The sequence below is a fragment of the Cryptosporidium muris genome, genomic scaffold (assembly GCF_000006515.1).
Source record: "Cryptosporidium muris RN66 scf_1106632353999 genomic scaffold, whole genome shotgun sequence".
In the NCBI taxonomy this organism is placed as follows: domain Eukaryota; phylum Apicomplexa; class Conoidasida; order Eucoccidiorida; family Cryptosporidiidae; genus Cryptosporidium; species Cryptosporidium muris.
This window is the reverse complement of record NW_002196571.1, coordinates 959,675-978,237: the sequence shown is the minus strand read 5'-3', so window position 1 is coordinate 978,237 and position 18,563 is coordinate 959,675. Positions and strand designations below refer to the sequence as shown.

At 27.8% G+C, this 18,563-nt stretch overlaps 7 protein-coding genes across 7 annotated transcripts, besides 15 other annotated features; 3 read left to right on the top strand and 4 right to left on the bottom strand.

Annotated features, from left to right (window-relative positions):
- Nucleotides 1-78: part of a sequence feature (AT_rich) that runs on past the window's edge.
- Nucleotides 73-2,457, bottom strand: CMU_026720 (FAD binding domain-containing protein; the record flags this gene model as incomplete). Its single annotated transcript, XM_002139977.1, has 3 exons — nucleotides 73-496; nucleotides 573-874; nucleotides 970-2,457. 3 exons carry the CDS (start codon nucleotides 2,455-2,457, stop codon nucleotides 73-75), a joined length of 2,214 nt encoding a protein of 737 aa, XP_002140013.1.
- Nucleotides 498-529: a sequence feature (AT_rich).
- Nucleotides 862-998: a sequence feature (AT_rich).
- Nucleotides 2,048-2,069: a sequence feature (AT_rich).
- A 424-nt stretch (nucleotides 2,458-2,881) lies between the features above and the next one.
- Nucleotides 2,882-2,998: a sequence feature (AT_rich).
- A 114-nt stretch (nucleotides 2,999-3,112) lies between these two features.
- On the top strand, nucleotides 3,113-3,718 carry CMU_026710 (uncharacterized protein; the record flags this gene model as incomplete). The annotated part of the gene is made up of 1 exon (XM_002139976.1): nucleotides 3,113-3,718. One exon carries the CDS (start codon nucleotides 3,113-3,115, stop codon nucleotides 3,716-3,718), a length of 606 nt encoding a protein of 201 aa, XP_002140012.1.
- Nucleotides 3,719-3,748: 30 nt separating this feature from the next.
- Nucleotides 3,749-4,591, bottom strand: CMU_026700 (uncharacterized protein; the record flags this gene model as incomplete). The annotated part of the gene is made up of 1 exon (XM_002139975.1): nucleotides 3,749-4,591. The coding sequence occupies one exon, from the start codon at nucleotides 4,589-4,591 to the stop codon at nucleotides 3,749-3,751; it is 843 nt and encodes a 280-aa protein (XP_002140011.1).
- Nucleotides 4,201-4,221: a sequence feature (AT_rich).
- Nucleotides 4,592-4,603: 12 nt separating the features above from the next.
- Nucleotides 4,604-4,626: a sequence feature (AT_rich).
- A 261-nt stretch (nucleotides 4,627-4,887) lies between these two features.
- On the bottom strand, nucleotides 4,888-6,993 carry CMU_026690 (GMC oxidoreductase family protein; the record flags this gene model as incomplete). Its single annotated transcript, XM_002139974.1, has 1 exon — nucleotides 4,888-6,993. One exon carries the CDS (start codon nucleotides 6,991-6,993, stop codon nucleotides 4,888-4,890), a length of 2,106 nt encoding a protein of 701 aa, XP_002140010.1.
- A 34-nt stretch (nucleotides 6,994-7,027) lies between these two features.
- Nucleotides 7,028-7,050: a sequence feature (AT_rich).
- Nucleotides 7,051-7,148: 98 nt separating this feature from the next.
- Nucleotides 7,149-7,170: a sequence feature (AT_rich).
- Nucleotides 7,171-7,172: 2 nt separating this feature from the next.
- Nucleotides 7,173-8,357, bottom strand: CMU_026680 (uncharacterized protein; the record flags this gene model as incomplete). The annotated part of the gene is made up of 1 exon (XM_002139973.1): nucleotides 7,173-8,357. The coding sequence occupies one exon, from the start codon at nucleotides 8,355-8,357 to the stop codon at nucleotides 7,173-7,175; it is 1,185 nt and encodes a 394-aa protein (XP_002140009.1).
- Nucleotides 8,358-8,554: 197 nt separating this feature from the next.
- Nucleotides 8,555-8,579: a sequence feature (AT_rich).
- Nucleotides 8,580-8,637: 58 nt separating this feature from the next.
- Nucleotides 8,638-8,672: a sequence feature (AT_rich).
- A 226-nt stretch (nucleotides 8,673-8,898) lies between these two features.
- CMU_026670 (uncharacterized protein) lies at nucleotides 8,899-17,568 on the top strand (the record flags this gene model as incomplete). Its single annotated transcript, XM_002139972.1, has 1 exon — nucleotides 8,899-17,568. One exon carries the CDS (start codon nucleotides 8,899-8,901, stop codon nucleotides 17,566-17,568), a length of 8,670 nt encoding a protein of 2,889 aa, XP_002140008.1.
- Nucleotides 16,190-16,218: a sequence feature (AT_rich).
- Nucleotides 16,259-16,282: a sequence feature (AT_rich).
- A 218-nt stretch (nucleotides 17,569-17,786) lies between the features above and the next one.
- Nucleotides 17,787-17,810: a sequence feature (AT_rich).
- Nucleotides 17,811-17,824: 14 nt separating this feature from the next.
- Nucleotides 17,825-17,853: a sequence feature (AT_rich).
- Nucleotides 17,854-17,870: 17 nt separating this feature from the next.
- CMU_026660 (uncharacterized protein) lies at nucleotides 17,871-18,554 on the top strand (the record flags this gene model as incomplete). The annotated part of the gene is made up of 1 exon (XM_002139971.1): nucleotides 17,871-18,554. The coding sequence occupies one exon, from the start codon at nucleotides 17,871-17,873 to the stop codon at nucleotides 18,552-18,554; it is 684 nt and encodes a 227-aa protein (XP_002140007.1).
- Nucleotides 18,555-18,563: the final 9 nt, after the last annotated feature.

Here is an 18,563-nt window from a genome sequence, read left to right as displayed (position 1 = left end):
ATATCTTTATTAATTTATACTTTTAATTAGCATATTATCCTATAATATATATAAGGATATATATTAATTTTTTTATATCTTAAGATGTTTTATTAAGTTTTCTTTGTTATATTTTGATCTGATTTCTCTATTGTAATTAAAAATTTCTTTTATATGTCCATCTGGTCTAATTAAAATTACCAGCTTATTTATACATTCTATATTGTTTTTCTCACAAATATCTTGTTCATATTCTAGATTTGCTCTATTTTTAGTGTTATTATTTAGAGAATCAAGTAAGTATATAGGAATTGTATCTATAAAATTTATATACCTCTTCCTTATATCTAGTGAAGTCCAAACTGATATTTTATTTTTATTTTTTGTCATTATATTAAACTCATTTGATATATTTATGATATTTCGTTCATCTTCTATATATTTTGAATCCCATAGTATAATATTATAAGGAATAATACCATTTACTTTATCTAAATCTTCAGCAATCTTATTAAACCTAATATTACAATATTAAAAAAAAAAAATATTTCTTTTGTAAAAATACTATAAGGATAAAGGAATTAAAAGCTTACATTTCATTGTCAAATGTAATAATTATATGTCTTGGTTCGTTTGAACAAAATAACATTGGAATATCAACTGTAGATAAACGCAAGACAGTATTGCCATCTAAATGTGTATAAATATATTCATGAGGAATTCTTAAACCTAAAAGACAGCTTGGACTATATTTAAAAGGAGACTTTGGTATAATTATAGATTCTTTTATTTTAACATTAATATCATCATTCAAATTTAGATAATTGTATGAATATGATAGATCAAGGCCTCTATAATTTAATGATAAACTTTTTTCATTGGATTTTATATATTTCTAAAATATTAAATTAAAAATATGAAATCTGATAATGTTCATTTCTAAATTATTATATTTCATATATCTTTAAATTCTTATTATTATTAACTTACATTTATTACATTTAATTTTCTTTTAAATTCTGATCCATTATTTAATAAATTAGAATATTGATTTAAACCAATATCAGTAATTGAGGTAACTATATTATTACAAAAATCTTGTAATATTGATGAATTCGGTACGAACGAAGATACTATATTTATCATCTTTCCCAAATTACTAGCTAATTTCCAATTTAATCCAATATATTGAGGTATATACTGAGATCTATAAAAGTTTGCAACAGAATTAGAACAAGCATACATAGCATGCTGCCTTCGTTCTAAGTTATACTCGTTCATCATATATCTAAGTATTTTATTTTCAATTACACCTATTTTTTCCATTCCTTTCTTGTTAAATAATTGAATAATTAAAGCTATTCTCCAGCTTAAATTTAAAATATCTTGTAATCCAAGATTTAAACCGAAACCACCTGAAGGTGGTAATCTATGAGCTGCATCACCAGCTAAAATTATTCTACCTGAAAAATCAGTAAAAGAATCAACAACTTCAGCAGACATATTCCACAAATTAACAGAGTGAATTTTTATATTATTTAAAGGTAATTCACATAGGCTATTTATAAGATCCTTTATGTAAACTTCTTTATATTTTTCTTTTATAAATGGTATTTCATTTTCTAGAACTGGAATATGCATCACGAAATTCCCTTCATCACAATTATGTGATACTAGAATACCAATAACTTTTGGATTCAAAATAAAATAAAGCATACTACTAGTATAAATATCTTTTGATAGTGATATATCTTTATCATCTATTTCTCTAGGATTCTTAAATTTACCATCTCGGCATATAGATCCTAACTCTTTACATGTAAAATGGATATTTATAAGCTTTTGTAATGATTTAATTCCTTCATATTTCCTACCAATAGCTCTTCTTATTGAACTCTTAGCACCATCTGCACCAATTAAAAAATCACTTTCAATATGTATTATATTACCAGTTTTAATATCTTTTACTATAGATTTTATACTATTTGTTAAAAAATAATCACCAATTTTTTTGTTAATATACTCATATCCAATCCACTTCGTATTCAATTTTATTTCACAATCATTCTTTATATTATTATATAATATTTGATTCAACTTACTTTGACTAAAATGTGCAATTTTAGATGGACTAAATTTTTCATAGTAAGTTTTATTATATGTATAACAACCTTCGAAATCATCTCTTACCCCTAGTACACCATTATAACAAAAATTCCTTATGTATGAAATTCTTCTCCATTCTTCAAGTGAAGGTTGAAGTATAGTCACAGTTTTATCTAAATCTCCACAAAATCTTAGTATTTCCATAGATCTATTCGAAATATAATGGGCTTTTGGATCTTTTGAAAAATTACTAATTTGATCCACTATTATATTCTTAATCTTAAAATTATTTAATAAGTTACTTAATGACATTCCAACTGGTCCACATCCTATTATTAATACTGGGACTCTTTTAAGTAATTGCCTAGTCATAATTAAAGAAAATATCAACTATCTAATTTCTATCTAATAGCTACTCTTATATTAGCTATAATTTTAAGATTTATATTATTAAGAGTATAAATTCCTATCGTTAATAACACATCACATCTTTAGTATTTGCAATTAGCCGCCATAGGTTACTAAAGGAAAGAATCTTTAAATAGCTACGATATATTAATGTTAAATAGTTTTTAGTAGTTGTCACTACTTAAAAAAGTCATTTTTATAGTGCAATCAATTTACATGTATATACATCTATGCAAGATATTATTGTATACAATCTAGATTCATTGTAAAAATAAAATCTACAAATAATTAAGATATCTTCGATATTAATATAGTTAATACTAGATCTATATTAGTAGAAAAAATATTTAGTAATAATAATACCGAACAATAAATTAGTACATTATAGTATAATTATATATTTCTATAGGTAATATTTACAAAAATTATAAAAAAATTAATATATAATATCTTAGATTACTTTAATTAAGGTTATTTAAGAAATTTAAATATTTAATATTAATATCTCCTAACTTTTCATTTTGAATTTTATGTTAGGCGGTAAAATTCGGAGTGATATTTTCATTATTTTATAAGGAGATTAATATTTAGGGATAAAATAATTTCATTTTAAAAAAACATGTCAGGTATAGAGAAGAAAATAACTAACATAGATATTAGATGTAACTCTAGTGGAAATAAGGAAATAAGAGAGAACTATTTACAATACTGCAATATTAATGAAGATACCATATCTTTAAACCCAGAAATTTGTATAATATGTCGAATAAATAGAGGAATTTACAAGTTTCGCTGTTGTAATAAGATATTTTGTTCTTCAAAATGTTTCAGCAATCATAACACAGATGAATGTAAGCATAATAATCTTAAAGATATTAATAGTAATAAAAAAAAATATGTAGATAAAGTTGAGAAACTGGATTATACATCAAAAGACGATATATTAACAGAGGAAGATAAGATAAGAATAAGGAATAATTTAAAGATCCGAGATATATTGGATAAGAACTGTTTCTTATTAGATATTTTACAGACAATTAATGACTCCGGTGACCGTATATCAGCATTAGCAAGTATTTTAGAGAGAGCAAAATCTCCTTCAGTTTGTTCAGATAAAAATAATATGATATTTATGGAATTTCTCGATATATTAATGCATAGTCTTGGAGATGATCTTATACAATATAAGGATATTTACAAGGTACTTATCAATGATTGTAAATAGAAAGAAAACTAAAAATGAATGTTTTGAAGTTTAAGAGAATATTCCAAATAGATTGCTGGAAGTATACTGAGAATCACTATTTACTTGAGAAATATCATTTTGATTTTGATTTTGATTTTGGATTATTTGCATACAAGGATCTTGATTTTGAAGAAACCAATATTGATTAGATCCCCATTCACTCATCATATTTGAATCAGTTATATCGGGAAATAATGAATCAGGAGGCATGATAAATTGAAGAGATCTTTCATTTTTTAGATTTGATTCCGAGATGTTATATACACTTTGTGTTAGATTGAAATTATTGACAAATAGGGGTTCTTGAAGTAAATTTATATAGGTAGAATTATTTCCTCTTAAATGAGGTTTTGAGTTAGTACAATTTCTGGATATATAATTTAATGGGATATTTGTAACCTTATATTTTTTTATTGGGATATTTGGATTTAAAAGATGAGTTTGATTTGCATGGTTCTTAGTTATATTAATATTATTAATATCTTCATAATATCTATTGACTTGAAATTTTGTAGAGTTTTTAGACTTTCTATTTAACAAGAAATTTGATGGGAATAATAAAAAAGGTAGCACATAAGTTTTTGTTGCATTAAAAATATAATTATGCAATTGACCATAGCCATACAATATACTATTTGTACCATCTAAGAAGAATTTCTCCCATTGGATTATTCCCTTAATAAGTCCCCCTTGAGTTGTATTATTGAAAGTTGTATCATTGAAATAATTTGGTACAAGAGGATAAAATTCGAGAGTTTTTTTTTCAGTAGAGTTAACAACTTCTGTATTTTGAGAATTAGAAATATAAGATAAGATGTGAAAAGTTAAAAGGGTTAAATATATTTTCTTCATTTTAAGGAAATCAATAAATTATAAATTTAAATATACTTTAAAGTGTAGAGATATTTTTCTGATTAATATCTTTATAAGAATAATTTCAGAAACCGCATACAAATTTAGATGAGATATTCGAGCTATAGTTAATCATAAAGAAAGTGTTACTAGTTGATTTTATAGTATAAAATTTAAAATGGATGGATTTGATGACTTTATAATTCACAATATATAACATTTCCATTAGTTAAATATTTTATATTAACAAATTTACTTCTTTTCAGTTGAATAAGAAATGAATGTTTACCTAATAGTTAGTTAGCTGATGTCTTCAAAGCTACATATGCTGCCATTACTAGAACTGATCCTAGTGGGCTAACATCAGATATTTCTGGGAATATTGAAGCATCTCCAATTTTAAGATTTGATATACCTCTAACTGTAAAGTTACCGTCAACAACAGATCCCAATGCACAGGTACCTGTAGGATGCCATATTGTTGAATATGATTCTTTAACTAATTCAAAGATAGTTTTATCATTAATAATACTTGGTATTGGTGGAATAAATGCAGGGATTACTCGCTGCATTTGGACGGTATTAATGAGAGATGCTTCTATGCCACTAAACAAAGAAAATGAATTCCACATATTTCTTAAAGGTAAAATACAAGAATCAAGCTCTTCCTGAAATAAATTTCCAATCATATCTGAAGTCATAATATCAATAATATTTTTCATACCAACTATTGCAGCTTCAATATCACTTTGATCAGCAAAGTCAGCACTTTTTATTTCTGGTAGACCATCTTTGTCCAATGTAATATAGCCACGGCTTTTTGGTTGGGTTATAAAAGATATTGTTGCAGCACCATTACTTAAACATTGTTGTATAGGATCTAATAATACATTGAATTTGGTATCTAACATGACCGTACTATTTTTATTCACTGCATCTAATATTTTTTCTCTCATATTTATTGCTAAATATGTCAATAATGGATTGTTTGTTTGTTTACCTTTTCTGTAGATAATTTGAGATATTGCAAATGGTGCCCATAATCCTCCTGAAACTTCATCTAATATAGTTGAATAACATTTTGAGTTTTCGTTTATGTTTGGATTATGAGAGATGAGATCATTATCCCCAAAAAGTGGAAAGTTTATAGGTGAAAATAGTGAATCAAAGTTCTGTTGATTAACAGTAAAATTATTATATTTATGATGGTAATGTATATTTGTATAACTACATTGTTTATGGTGATGGAAGAGTTTAAGTTCATCTTGTAAAGTTGGAGGATCTGGGATATAATAGGTACAGTTACTATAAGCATAAATTTTTTGTATTGATATTGGTTCATTTTGATTTTTTAATATTCCAAATAAGCCAAATTGTAAGTGATCATGGTAATTCCTTCCAACTTGCTCTAAAATCTTCATTGGTTGGATACCATATTTATTCATAATATTTGTTGGACCAATACCACTTTTCATTAATATAGCTGGTGAGTATACAGCACCTGCTGCTAACATTATGAAAGCATTCGGTTTCTTAATACAAATCCTAAATTTAGGTCCAGAGTTATAGTAAAGAGTGCGATGAGTCTTCCCAGAATTTACACTTAAGTATCCATCTTTTTTAGAACGCATCTTTCCCATTATACAGTCTGCAGAAATCTTCTTCTTTAAGCTATAAGGATTATGATTATCTTCAGTTACATTAAAACTTATAGACTCAACTACAGAATAAGGTAATATTTGAATATTATCATGAGATAAAAATATATCTGCTGAATTTCTAATATTTCCATGAAATTCTGATACTGTCACAAATACGCTATTATTCACAGCAGTATATGATGGATTTGGATTAGAATTTCTAAAGTCAGGCATTTGTGAAATATATTCGAATAGGTATTTCGGGAAATTCCCATCTAATTTATTATCTTTACTTAAAAGTTGTGAGTTTTGAATAATATTTATAGCTTCATTGTATACTCCCTCATCAAATTTTGCTTCACTTCTTTCAATAGTTTTCTTCATAAAGTTAAATGAGGGTTGTACGTAGAATCCACCATTAATACTAGTTCCACCACCAATAACATTTGCAACGTTTAAAAGAGTTCCATTAGAAGTTGTTATTGCCTCACTAACTGATTCATCAGTTATCACACCTGGTACCCCGCTAGTATACAACGTAGTAGGATGCTCAGGGCGTGGGCCACCTCTTTCGAGAAGTAGTACCTTAAGTCCTTTATTTGCATAAACATTTGCCATGACACATCCTGAAGCACCTGCACCAATTATTATTACATCATAATCATTATTAGGAAGTATTTCATTGTAATCTTGATTGTATATACATGTTATAAAATTGACAAAAGCTATTGAATATATGAAAAGTATTTTAGAAATATTCATATTATTCAGTATAATCCAAAGTGATCTATCTTCCTTTTTATTTATTAATTATAAAATGAATAACATGCAATATAAAATAGTTATGAGGCGGAAAATTTTATTAATACGATCTCGTTAACAAAATGTGATGTATAATCACGCGTAATGATGTAAACATTAATAAATTATATTAATTTTCTTCATGATAATAGTAAATGTGAAGCTTGTTGTTTTAGTAATCTCTCCACAATATCATCGGAATTTACCTTGCTAACTTTTTTATCTTCTATGTTAACACAAAAAAGGTTATTTTTATTTAGATCTAATAATTTCTTTTCTTTTTTTCTACTTTTCCTACTCCTTTTAAATTCCACATTACTTATTTTCTCCATTATTTCACTATTTACTTCATTAGCCTTATCATAATTCAATTTCATTAGCTCTGGTGCTTGAGAATCAATGCTATCTGTTAGTTTAATTATTTCCTCATTTAACTCATCCATACTTTGATCTACCTGATTATTATTTAATCCTGATGTAGTATCAAAAAGAGAATTCATACTTCCATCAGAACTTATCTTATCACCTTTTATATCTTTCGTTTCATTTTTAATATGTTTACATTTCAAATTACTGGGTATTATAATTGAATGAGACTTTGTAAAATATTCAATTACATTACTGTCAACTATTTGATTCCAGTGATTATACCATGTCTCTAAGGTATACAAATAATGTTCTTTACCTATAAATTTACTTAGTAAATCTATATGAATTAACTCATAGGAGACCGTGGGGTTTTGAAGTGTTACTATTTGTACTTTTATAATGTAATTGCTACCTTCGTAGATATAAATTGGAATATTGGTTCCATATAATCTTGTTAGAGCAATAACTTTTATATATGCTAATCTGAGTACATACCTGGCTGAATAATTTACATTATCCTTACCAAAAAAATCTATAAATCCTAAAATCTTTGAATTAATTAAGCCAACAGGTCTTCTTACTTTGAGTTTATTTGTTGTAATATCATGGCCAATTGTTTCCGTGCATATGAGATTAATAAATTTTCTTTCATATGAATTAATATCATTTTCTTTAAGAATAACTCCTCCAAATGAAAATGTAAGTTGAAAAGGTTCATCTCCTAGCATTAGTGAACACGAAAATAAGTTTGAACCTTCAAAGTTGAAGGGTTCAATAATAAGGTTACTATCACAAAGTATCTTCGATAAGTTTTTTATAATTTCTTCATTGTTAAAGTTAGTTTTATTTAAAATACAGTCCTGCCAAATTAAAGAATCATGAATATAATTAGATAATCTAAATTTTATAAATACTTCATCATCTAGAGAAATATCTGCACTAGAAATAATCTTCATTCTTTGTCAATTAGAAACAATATTGGTATATTTTATTATTAGCGGTAGCGGCTACAGTAAATATTAAAGTAATGTATCGGTGTTATAAAGTATTAAGAACAATGTATCATTTAAATTGTAAATTTTATCTAAAATTAGTGTATTCATAGGTTACATACTTTAGTTAATAACACTTCAAATATGTTGGTTAATCTAACAAATATTATTTATAAATATATTAAAGTTTGATTATAATGAAATACCCCTTTATTTACGAATTCAAAATTTTAGGAAATATACGAAATTTAAGTTTATAATTTCATTTAAAAATTTTTTGCATGTAGAATATTATCTGGATAAATAAAATTGCAAGGGGTACATACCGGTGATGTACCGTTATACCGATTCTGGCAAATAACCGCTTTATACGTTTAGCCTTGCTATACACTTTCTGCTTAACAGATCAACAAATTTTTTCTAACATAAATTAATGAACCATTATTATTAAGGGCATCTACAATTACTGCAATAAGGGGAATTTTTCAATACGATTGGATTGAAAATGTCATCTCCAGGTATTGATTCAGCTGAAATCTTATTTTGTTTGTTAGATTCCTTAGACAGCTGTGATCTTGCAACCGAGGCATCTGTTTATTCAACGGTGGTAGATTTTGCAAATAGCGAAAATACATCACATTTTGTTATCTTAGCTTCAAATGCAATTATATCATTTCTACAAGTTAGTCATATATCAATTAATCACCAAATCAGTCTACTAAGGCTATTAGCTTTTATCCTCTCAAGCTATACAGTTAAAAAAGAATCTATATCAGATAATTATACTGAAGATGATGGTAGCAATTTAAATAATTTGGCAACTTTTATTTTAAATGAATATATCTGTCTAAAACAAAGTGATTCTAGAAGAGTTGCTTTACTTCAAGTACTACTAAGTTTATCACTATTAATACCGGAAGATCTAGTTGATATGTTACTTTCAGTAATTGATGATAATCGCATTAATGTAATATCTGGTGGAATTTCCTCTATTTTAATATCAATATCTGCAATTTCAAAAATCTTACCAATTACATTGTGTGCTAAGGGTCATGATATTATTATGAATTTACTTTCACTACTCCATAAAGCTGCAAATTCAGATTCAGTATATAAGGTATCATCAATAATTAGTAATTCAAAGGTAGAATTGGTTCGTTGCCTTGCAGATGTTGCAGATGCCATAAGATGCAATATATCTGAAAGAAATATGTATGCAGGATTAATTGGTACAGCTTTTGATGCATTATTAAATGATTGGGTTCCAACAATTCAGAAAGATAAAGAGGCATTTTATTTATCTTTCCCAACCTTAGAAACTCTTGGACACTTAGCACAAGTTATTGATGATCAACAACTAATTCAACATTCTCCAAAATTACTTTTGGTTTACCTACAAATTCTTAATTCTTTACTAAGTAAACGTAATAAATACTTTCCAATTATATCGAATATATTTAGTGAATCAAATAAGCTAATTGAATGTAATGATTTATTACCTAATAATACTTCAACAATTAGATGGAGACAATTTCACGCAGCTGCATTTAGTGCAATAACCCCTTTACTGACAAGTAAATCAGATACTATTGCAATATCATTGCATTACTCTATTTTATCTGGATTTAGATTATTTATAAGTAGGTGTTATATTGTCTGCCCACAAATATTTATGGATAAATCTACATTACATTCACTACACAACGTTTTACTTCAGTATTGTGCAATATTTCATCGACTATATGGTGTAGTGTTACTATCTGGCTATCATTCTCATGATGATGCGATAAATAAAGCTCTTGAGAAGGGATTTATTAATACTCAAGATGATTTTAGTGATCAAGTTTGGACCCCCTCAGTATTTCATGATATAGTAATGACCCATAATGAACTAATATCATGCTGGAAAACATTAATTCAGAAAGAGGCAATTATGGAAGATACTGTAACGTTTTTGCACGATAATATTGACTTGAAATCAGCGAATCGGTTATCTTCTATGTTGATACTAAGGTACATAGTTAAAGATATCCCTGTGAAGGAAACTTCTTATCTAAGTTCTATCACAGTTCACGAAACTTCAAGTTCAGCTATTGGATGTCTGCTGTATAGGATAGCTCGCACAACTTTAGAACAAGGATTGGATTATTGCATTGCCTACTTGCTATGTGAGCTAATATGTGAGTTAGCAAAATATGGTTATCTTCATATTGGATCTACCATTGCTGAGAATATCAGTAGAGATAAAAATAAGAGTTTTACAACATCAAATAATGAGGGTTTGTGGGTTGTACCTTCACCTTTCTCAGCTGAAATGCTTACTTACTTTTTAAGATTATTGGCTGTTCAAGAGAGCAAGGCACTATCTGAGCACAAAAGACATATACAACGTTATAAAGCTGATCACATAAAGAATTATTCTATTTTAAAGAATAACCAAGAAGTAAATATTCCAATAATATATCCACCAAGTTTATGGGATATTAGAAATAATGCAAAAGAGCTACTAACTGAAACATTGACAACTCTAGTACCAGAGTTACTATGGCCATTACTTATCGATGCAGTGAATCATCCAAAGTTAGGCTCAGCAATGCCAACTGTATGTGAATCTTTATCTAAATCATGCTTCACACTATACAAAAAGTCATCTAACCCTGCTATTTTCTTTAGTGCATTTGAGTATCAACATGCAAGGTATTTAAATATATGTGATCCATACAAGATATTTATTTGGCTATGTATGTACTTACATGATCCATATGTATATAATGGAAATTTAGCTTATTGGTCACTGCAGTGTTTACAGTGGATTGCACCTATGATACATTCATCACCAAGTTGCCTCTGGGCTTGTGTACCAAGTGAAAGGTTACAAAGTATCATTAGTTTTATGGAATCTATTTCACTGAACAAAAGGAAAACAGCAGATATTACATTTAACTTATTGCAGGAAGATACAGATGCAAAAGTAAGTGATGAACTGGGTATTCACTCTATGTTACCAATTAATATAGATGCATGGTTTCCTTTGGTCGACGAATGTATTTCTTTTATATTATCTGGGATTTCAGGTGACTCATCTGAATTAAATAATGTTGAATATGACTCCAATTCTATTGAAAATATACCAAATGAAAATAACTCAGTTATATCTACATTACTTTCAAATTTGCTTATTGCACTTTTTTCAGCGTGTAAGGATATTAGAAACGATAGAGTTCAAAAATACTCAGACCCACCTACTGAATTTCAAAGAGCTGGTATGTATTCACTACTTGGTTTATTGATTAGGGAAATAGGATCTTCATCAGCTTCAATAAACCCAATATTAGGTAAGAATTTGCATATGATGCGTGGCAAATTTATAATGACAATAATGGATGGTTTATTTATACCTGATATGGCAAATTTAGAAACTAATACTAATAATCTAGGTAATGATAATTCAGCTAGTAACTCTGATATTCAAGATAATAAGAGGGAAATAAAGAAAAAATTAGAATATATGCAAGCTTTCAATTTAGGAACAATGGATATTCAAAGTTTTTCATCTGCAATTGGATTAAGTTCAGTAGCACTACAGAGAAGTTGTGGTAGGTGCTTGGGATATGCATCAAATCACCAGAGCAATTTCATTGTAGTTTCAGAGTACTTGCTTAAACTAGTAAAGTCTGAAGCTGCAAACAAACGATCAGGTGCATTTAGCTTTTTTGGGAAATCCTTGGCTGTTGTTCAAGCGGAGCAGTTGCGTTCAACCCTTATAATGGGGATTGGACACTGCCTGGGTGAAGCACCTCTGTTATTGTGCAATTCTGCAATAGAAACTATTAAACGGATGCTGCAAGTTTTGGAATGTGCAATAAAGGATGAAAAGGAAGTAACACTGCAATATTCTGCACTGCGAGCAATACAAGTTGCCTATCGCACAATATCGTGCGATTATGATACTGCATTAACAATTTCAGCTAGATTAAATTTGATCTCGGGAAAATCTTCTAGTGAATTTAAGAAGAACAGTTTTAATGAAAATACAATCGAAATATTTAGTAAATTTCGTGATAAAGTTTTTCCATATATACTCACAATTCTGGTCTTCCCAATAACTATTGAATTACCTCCTATACCATTAAATTCCACATTACTATTAACTGCTGCATCGGGTATGCCATATAGTGCAACTAGTTCTATATCCTCTCAAAAGACACCAACGGATCCATCTGGTCCTTATATAAGAAGTATGGTTAGGTATCGTGATTTCCCAGTGACAAATGATACAAGTTTAAGCAATGGGAATATTAATGCTGATGAACTGGAAATAAAGTCAATTACTCCCGAATTATCTGGTGAAGGATCAAGTTTTGATATGAATAATGAAACCATAACACATGGTCCATTTAATTTAACACTTGCAGTGTTATCAATACTTAGTGAAAATATAGCTCTAAATTCAAATTCACCTTTATTATCTGAAAAAAATACCTTAGATGTATCTTCAGTATCTCCATCATACCAATCAGCTGGAAGTTTGCCTATTTCAAACAATTTAAATAATTCACTACTGAACAACATACAAGCTACAAACTCTCCACAAATAGTTCCAGTTTATAATAGTGATCAATTTAGCAAAAATTTAGTAAATTCTCATGGATTTGGAGCAGTCAACCCATATAATACAACTAGATCTGGAAATACAAACCAAGTTGAGAGTAAGTCAAACCAAATAATTGCTTCTTATTCGAGTATACTCAGTTTATTACCTCCAGCACAATTCAATAATTTACTATTGGCTTCAATAGATGCTTCTACATCTCTATTATCCTTATCATCGCCTTTACAGCCTCAATTTGTTCCATTAGTCATAAATTCATGTTTAACATTACTAGTATCTATTTCATCAAGGATAAAGTTTAGAGCTGATTCAAATATATATTGTCAAGATACTCCCAATCATATTAATAAAAATGAAATATCAAAAATTTTATCTGTTCTAGATAATGGATACTTTTTAGAAGAAATGTTGCCAATTGTTGAAGATTCTATTACTCTTTCTTCTGGTGAGATTTCTGTATTTCAGATCCTTGCATCACTTGGCCGTTTATACATGACTATATATACATCTCATATGCCATCATGGATAGGACTAACACATCTATTAGAGGGATTGTTGGGATTAGCAGCAACGACAAATGTCTCTACTCTACGTTATACATGTATATACATTGTATATTACCTTTTAAAAGAAGCACCTTTAGTTGAGATTATTCAAGCCTCAACATTGAACAATATGGATGAAGATACTGCAAAAGGTACTTGGGGGGCATGGATGCATTGTATAGCATTGATACTTGGACGTGCATGTGACTCCTGTTATCAAATACAACAATTAGCATATCAATCCATAAATGAATGTTTTATAAGATCTAAATGGACTCAAAATATACAATTATATTTAAAATCAGATTTTTCATCTGAAGAGTCTGGATCAACAAGAAAATCACCAACTTCATCAATTATACTATCACCAACATACTTAAATTTACTACATGAAATGGCTGAGTATATACCATCGTACTGTTTGCGTCCACTATGTCAGCATATTCTACCATCATTTCATGATGCTGATAAAATGACTTCATATGCAAGTGTTGAAACAACAAGATTACTTTTAAGTATTAATAAAAAAATTTTGGAAAATGAGTCCTTTGCATGTAATCTTGTATCATCACTATTAAATGAAATTCCTGCAATAATTGATATAGAATTACAGAATAATGTCTATTTGCTTATCAGAAATATTGCTTCATATCAATTCTCAGTTGTAACAACTGAAATTTTCCAACTATGTATTAAGAAACAAGAATATGTTGATGATTCTGAAGATATTTTATATACTGATCACAATAGTAATAGTGATGAATGGACAAAAGTTGATTTATTAGCTTCTTTGGGAGACAAGGATCCAGATACAGTAGATAGTAACAAAGAAAACAGTATGAAGTGTGTGGTAGATCCAATATATTCTAAAGCAATATCTTGTATTGGACGTGATAGGAATTTGCTACTAAAATCATTTAAATATTTAACAGATATATTGAATAATACTCAATATGATAGTATATTTTCTAAAAAAACCTGCAACACCTTATCTGAATTTTCTTATGAACATTTGCTAATACGCTCAAGTACACTAGCTATTGGTATTTTATTAAAGACAAACGATTCATCTATTAAACAGTTAGCAAAAAAACATTTCCCAGAATTAATGGCCACATTATTACTAAGATGTTGCTCTACAATGGGATGTATTAACATGGGTGCTTTAGAATCTAGTGATACATTAAGGTCACTATTTACTGCTTCAAATGATGTTGATATGTTAACAACATATTTTGATACTCATCAATTACAGTCACTCCTTACACAACCTGGAATGTTTGATAGATGTATTATGAATTTGTTAGAATATCTATTCATGTACAGATCCAATATAGCTATACCAATTATATTATTTATTAAACCTTTTTTGAATAGGATTAACTCTCTTCATTGTGTTGGTGCCATCACTATATTGGCAACAGCTCCACTTGGTATATATAATACAATGAAATTTGGAAGCAAAAATTCATCTGAATATTTAATTAGCAGACAGGAATCAAGTAATATCAACATAAATACTAAAATAAGTACAAGTAAGACAGATCTTCAGATAGATCCACTAGCTGAATCTGTACTTAATGACAATTTATCAAGTTTGATTTTGAATATACTTAAAGATAACAAGAATGTATTGGTTCAAAAAAATGGATATAAATATTTTCAGTGGTATTTCTGGTACTGTTTGGAATCAAACACAAGTTTACCAATAGATTTCATCAAAATGTATCTAAAAGTATGTTTTATAGATACTATTAACCTAGCATTTTCCTGTGTACAGGCAAATACGGATATTAAAGATATTTTAGACAATAATAGTAATGAAAATTCCTTTGGAAATTTTCAAGAGTCTAAAAATTTGTCAACAATACCAATAAAGGTAATAGGTGAATGCATTATATCCCTTAGATATTTGGTATTGATTATAGCAAGTAAATGCAATGTAAGATTACAATCTATTCCTGGACATCCTCCACTATATAATAAAGTAGTAATTAACAATGATCAATATGACATATCAAAACAGGAAACTTGTGATACAGCTAAAAAACTAATTATAGACTTTTTTGTATCTTCTGAAATATTGATGATATTTCAAGAATTAATAGTAAATGGATATTACAGAACAAATATTGAACTACAAAGTTTACTACTACTTTTAGATATACTACTTCTTGTAATACAAGTGTGGAGTAATAATACATCAGATGAAAATCTTAACAGTATTAAGGAATTTGTACAGAAAATTCTGGTGACATTATTAGTCAAGCTAGAAGATCCCATTTTGGATATAAGTAGAGCATCCTGGAGAGCATTACAAATATCATTAAAGATTATACTTAATAAAGAACAATGGAACGATACTATATCTTCACTCAAGAATAGGTTGTCAAATTATAAAGTGGCTGATAATTCTTCCTTTATACTTACAAACTCGAATACAATTAACTCATCATCATCAATTATGAGTCCACTTACAGTTAGAAATAATTCATTAAATAAATACTACATTATAAATAAGTTTAACAAAATATCATCATTTTACAGAGAAAATAATGAAAATATCTTAAATAATAGTGAAGGTAATATTAACTATAGAAATAATGGAATTTACAATTATGAATATATACTGCCATCACATTATAATATCTATTTTAATAATAAAAATGTCGATAATAATTTTGATTTAACAGAATATACTGGCAAGGATAATAAATTAAATAATTATAAAAGTAGACTTTATGAGGTAAAATATCTTGATGAATGTGAATTATTAAATAATTATCTACTTCCTATATTAAATCCGAATGAAACTGTTTCATATCAGGATTTTTTAAATTGCATCATACCACTTATGATATCATCGAAATATTTAAAGGAACTATCACCAAAAAATAAAATAAATAAACTACTTTTGAATGTAACTAAAACAAATGATGAGTGCTCTCAAAGTAATGACCAAATATTAGATCATAATAATGGTATTCAAAATCTCAATTATATAGAATTATCTTCTAATTCTAGGACAGTATTGAATACTTCTATACTTAATGAACTTCAAATGAATATTAACAATTGTTATTTGTATTTGTGTCAGTGCCGTTATTATTTTCCTAAGGAAATATGGGATATTACTGAAGCAGCTTTATCAACTATCCCAAAGGAATTAGAAAAAATAAGGAGAGAAGCAGAAACACAACATTTACTTTTTAATCGAAATATATTTGGTGAAGTACTAAATGAAGATGGTGAAAATCCTGAAAAAGCTTGTGTTACATGTAAAAGTGAGACTTTTTTTTCTTCAATGAAGTCATCATCATCAGGTACTGTATATATTTCTGGTTTTGCTCAAAATGCATTATCACACTTTAACACTTTATGGAAAAGTAGGGAGAAGATGGAGAAGGAAGATATTGATCAGAGTAAGAAACATGAAACAAAGAATAATGACTTAGATTCTTCGTTAAAAAAGATCAGTGATCAGGATAAAGATAATAGTTCTGATCACATTAAATTCTTAAATACTAATAATCACTTTATGGAACAATTATTGCCGAAAGTAGATTATTCAATATTGCCAGAATCACTTTTGCAACAGTTGAAAATTAGACGTATGGAATTGATATCTGAGTATATAAAATGTCCACCATTACTTAGAAATGTCCAGCACATTAAATTTGGAGATGGCGAAGTGTCAGAAGGATCATCAGCTATATTAGCTTCAACTTTCATTAAATATATTTCACTCGAATTATTTCAAAACCATTATACATCAGAATATTTAATGATGAGTTCATATACAGATATTTCTTCATCAAAACCTTGGAGTTTATCAGAATATTATAGTCACCAAAGTGAGGAAGTTATGGATATTATTGAGAAATTGATATCTTTGGAATCATTAATATCAGCTATATGTAAACAGATATCAACCTTTGTAGCACAATCAAAATCTCCAAGTAGATACCGTTTTGCAAAGGCATTAGCAAATTTGGTATATATTTCTTATAAACCATAAATAATAAAATACCAAATATAAACTCTAATTAAACCTTATTAAGATCATATGATTATCTAAATTTTGAATTTCCATACAGAATATTATATTAGTATACTGCTCCTCTTAAAATCCTTATAGTTTAATAATCAAACTAAAGTAGTTTAATCTTACCAGTGTGAAAAAGGTCACTTAAATAATTAAGCCTTAATATTCTGCGCCAAACATTGTTTTCCATCTATATAAATTTTTTTTTTTTTTATGGTAAACTTGTCTGTTATTATTATAAATTTTATATCTTTAATACGTTTGATATTAAGTAGATGAATTCAATACTGAGGAAATATCTACAGTATATTCAAGATACTGTTGATATTATTCAAGTAACAATTGATCATTTAGATTTGTCTGAAAATTTATCTAATAGTGAGAAGTTGTTGTTTGTAAACTTAGTCGAGAAATTAGAAAATTTAATACTGTGGAGTAAATCTTCTTTATATGGTAATGAACAATTAATTTATAATCCCGAAATTAAATATAATATTGATAATACAAATGACTCTACTTGTATAACTCATGCTGTAAAAAATATTTTAATAGTTGAATCTTCAGAAGAAAATGAATTGTGTGAATTACATAATAATGAAGCTTTATCTACTATAACCAGAAAAGTATTGCCAAAAATTTGCTCTTTAACAAGACAAGTATTTCAACATCCATTTTCTCATAGATATATTAAAGATTCAAATATAAATTTGGAAAATATATGTAAAAACCATGTATTTGAAAAAGAAGCAATAATGAAGTATTTGGGGAAACATAAGAAGATGGTTTGCCCAATAGCAGGCTGTAATAAATTAATAATAAAAAGATTTCTTACTGAAGATGTAGAAATTTCTGACATTATTAGATTGGAGTCTCTTAATACTTCATCTACATTAGGTATTAGATCCAATAATGTTTCAACTAGTTTTGAGAATGAAAGTGCATTTGACTTAACTAAATAAGCATTAAGC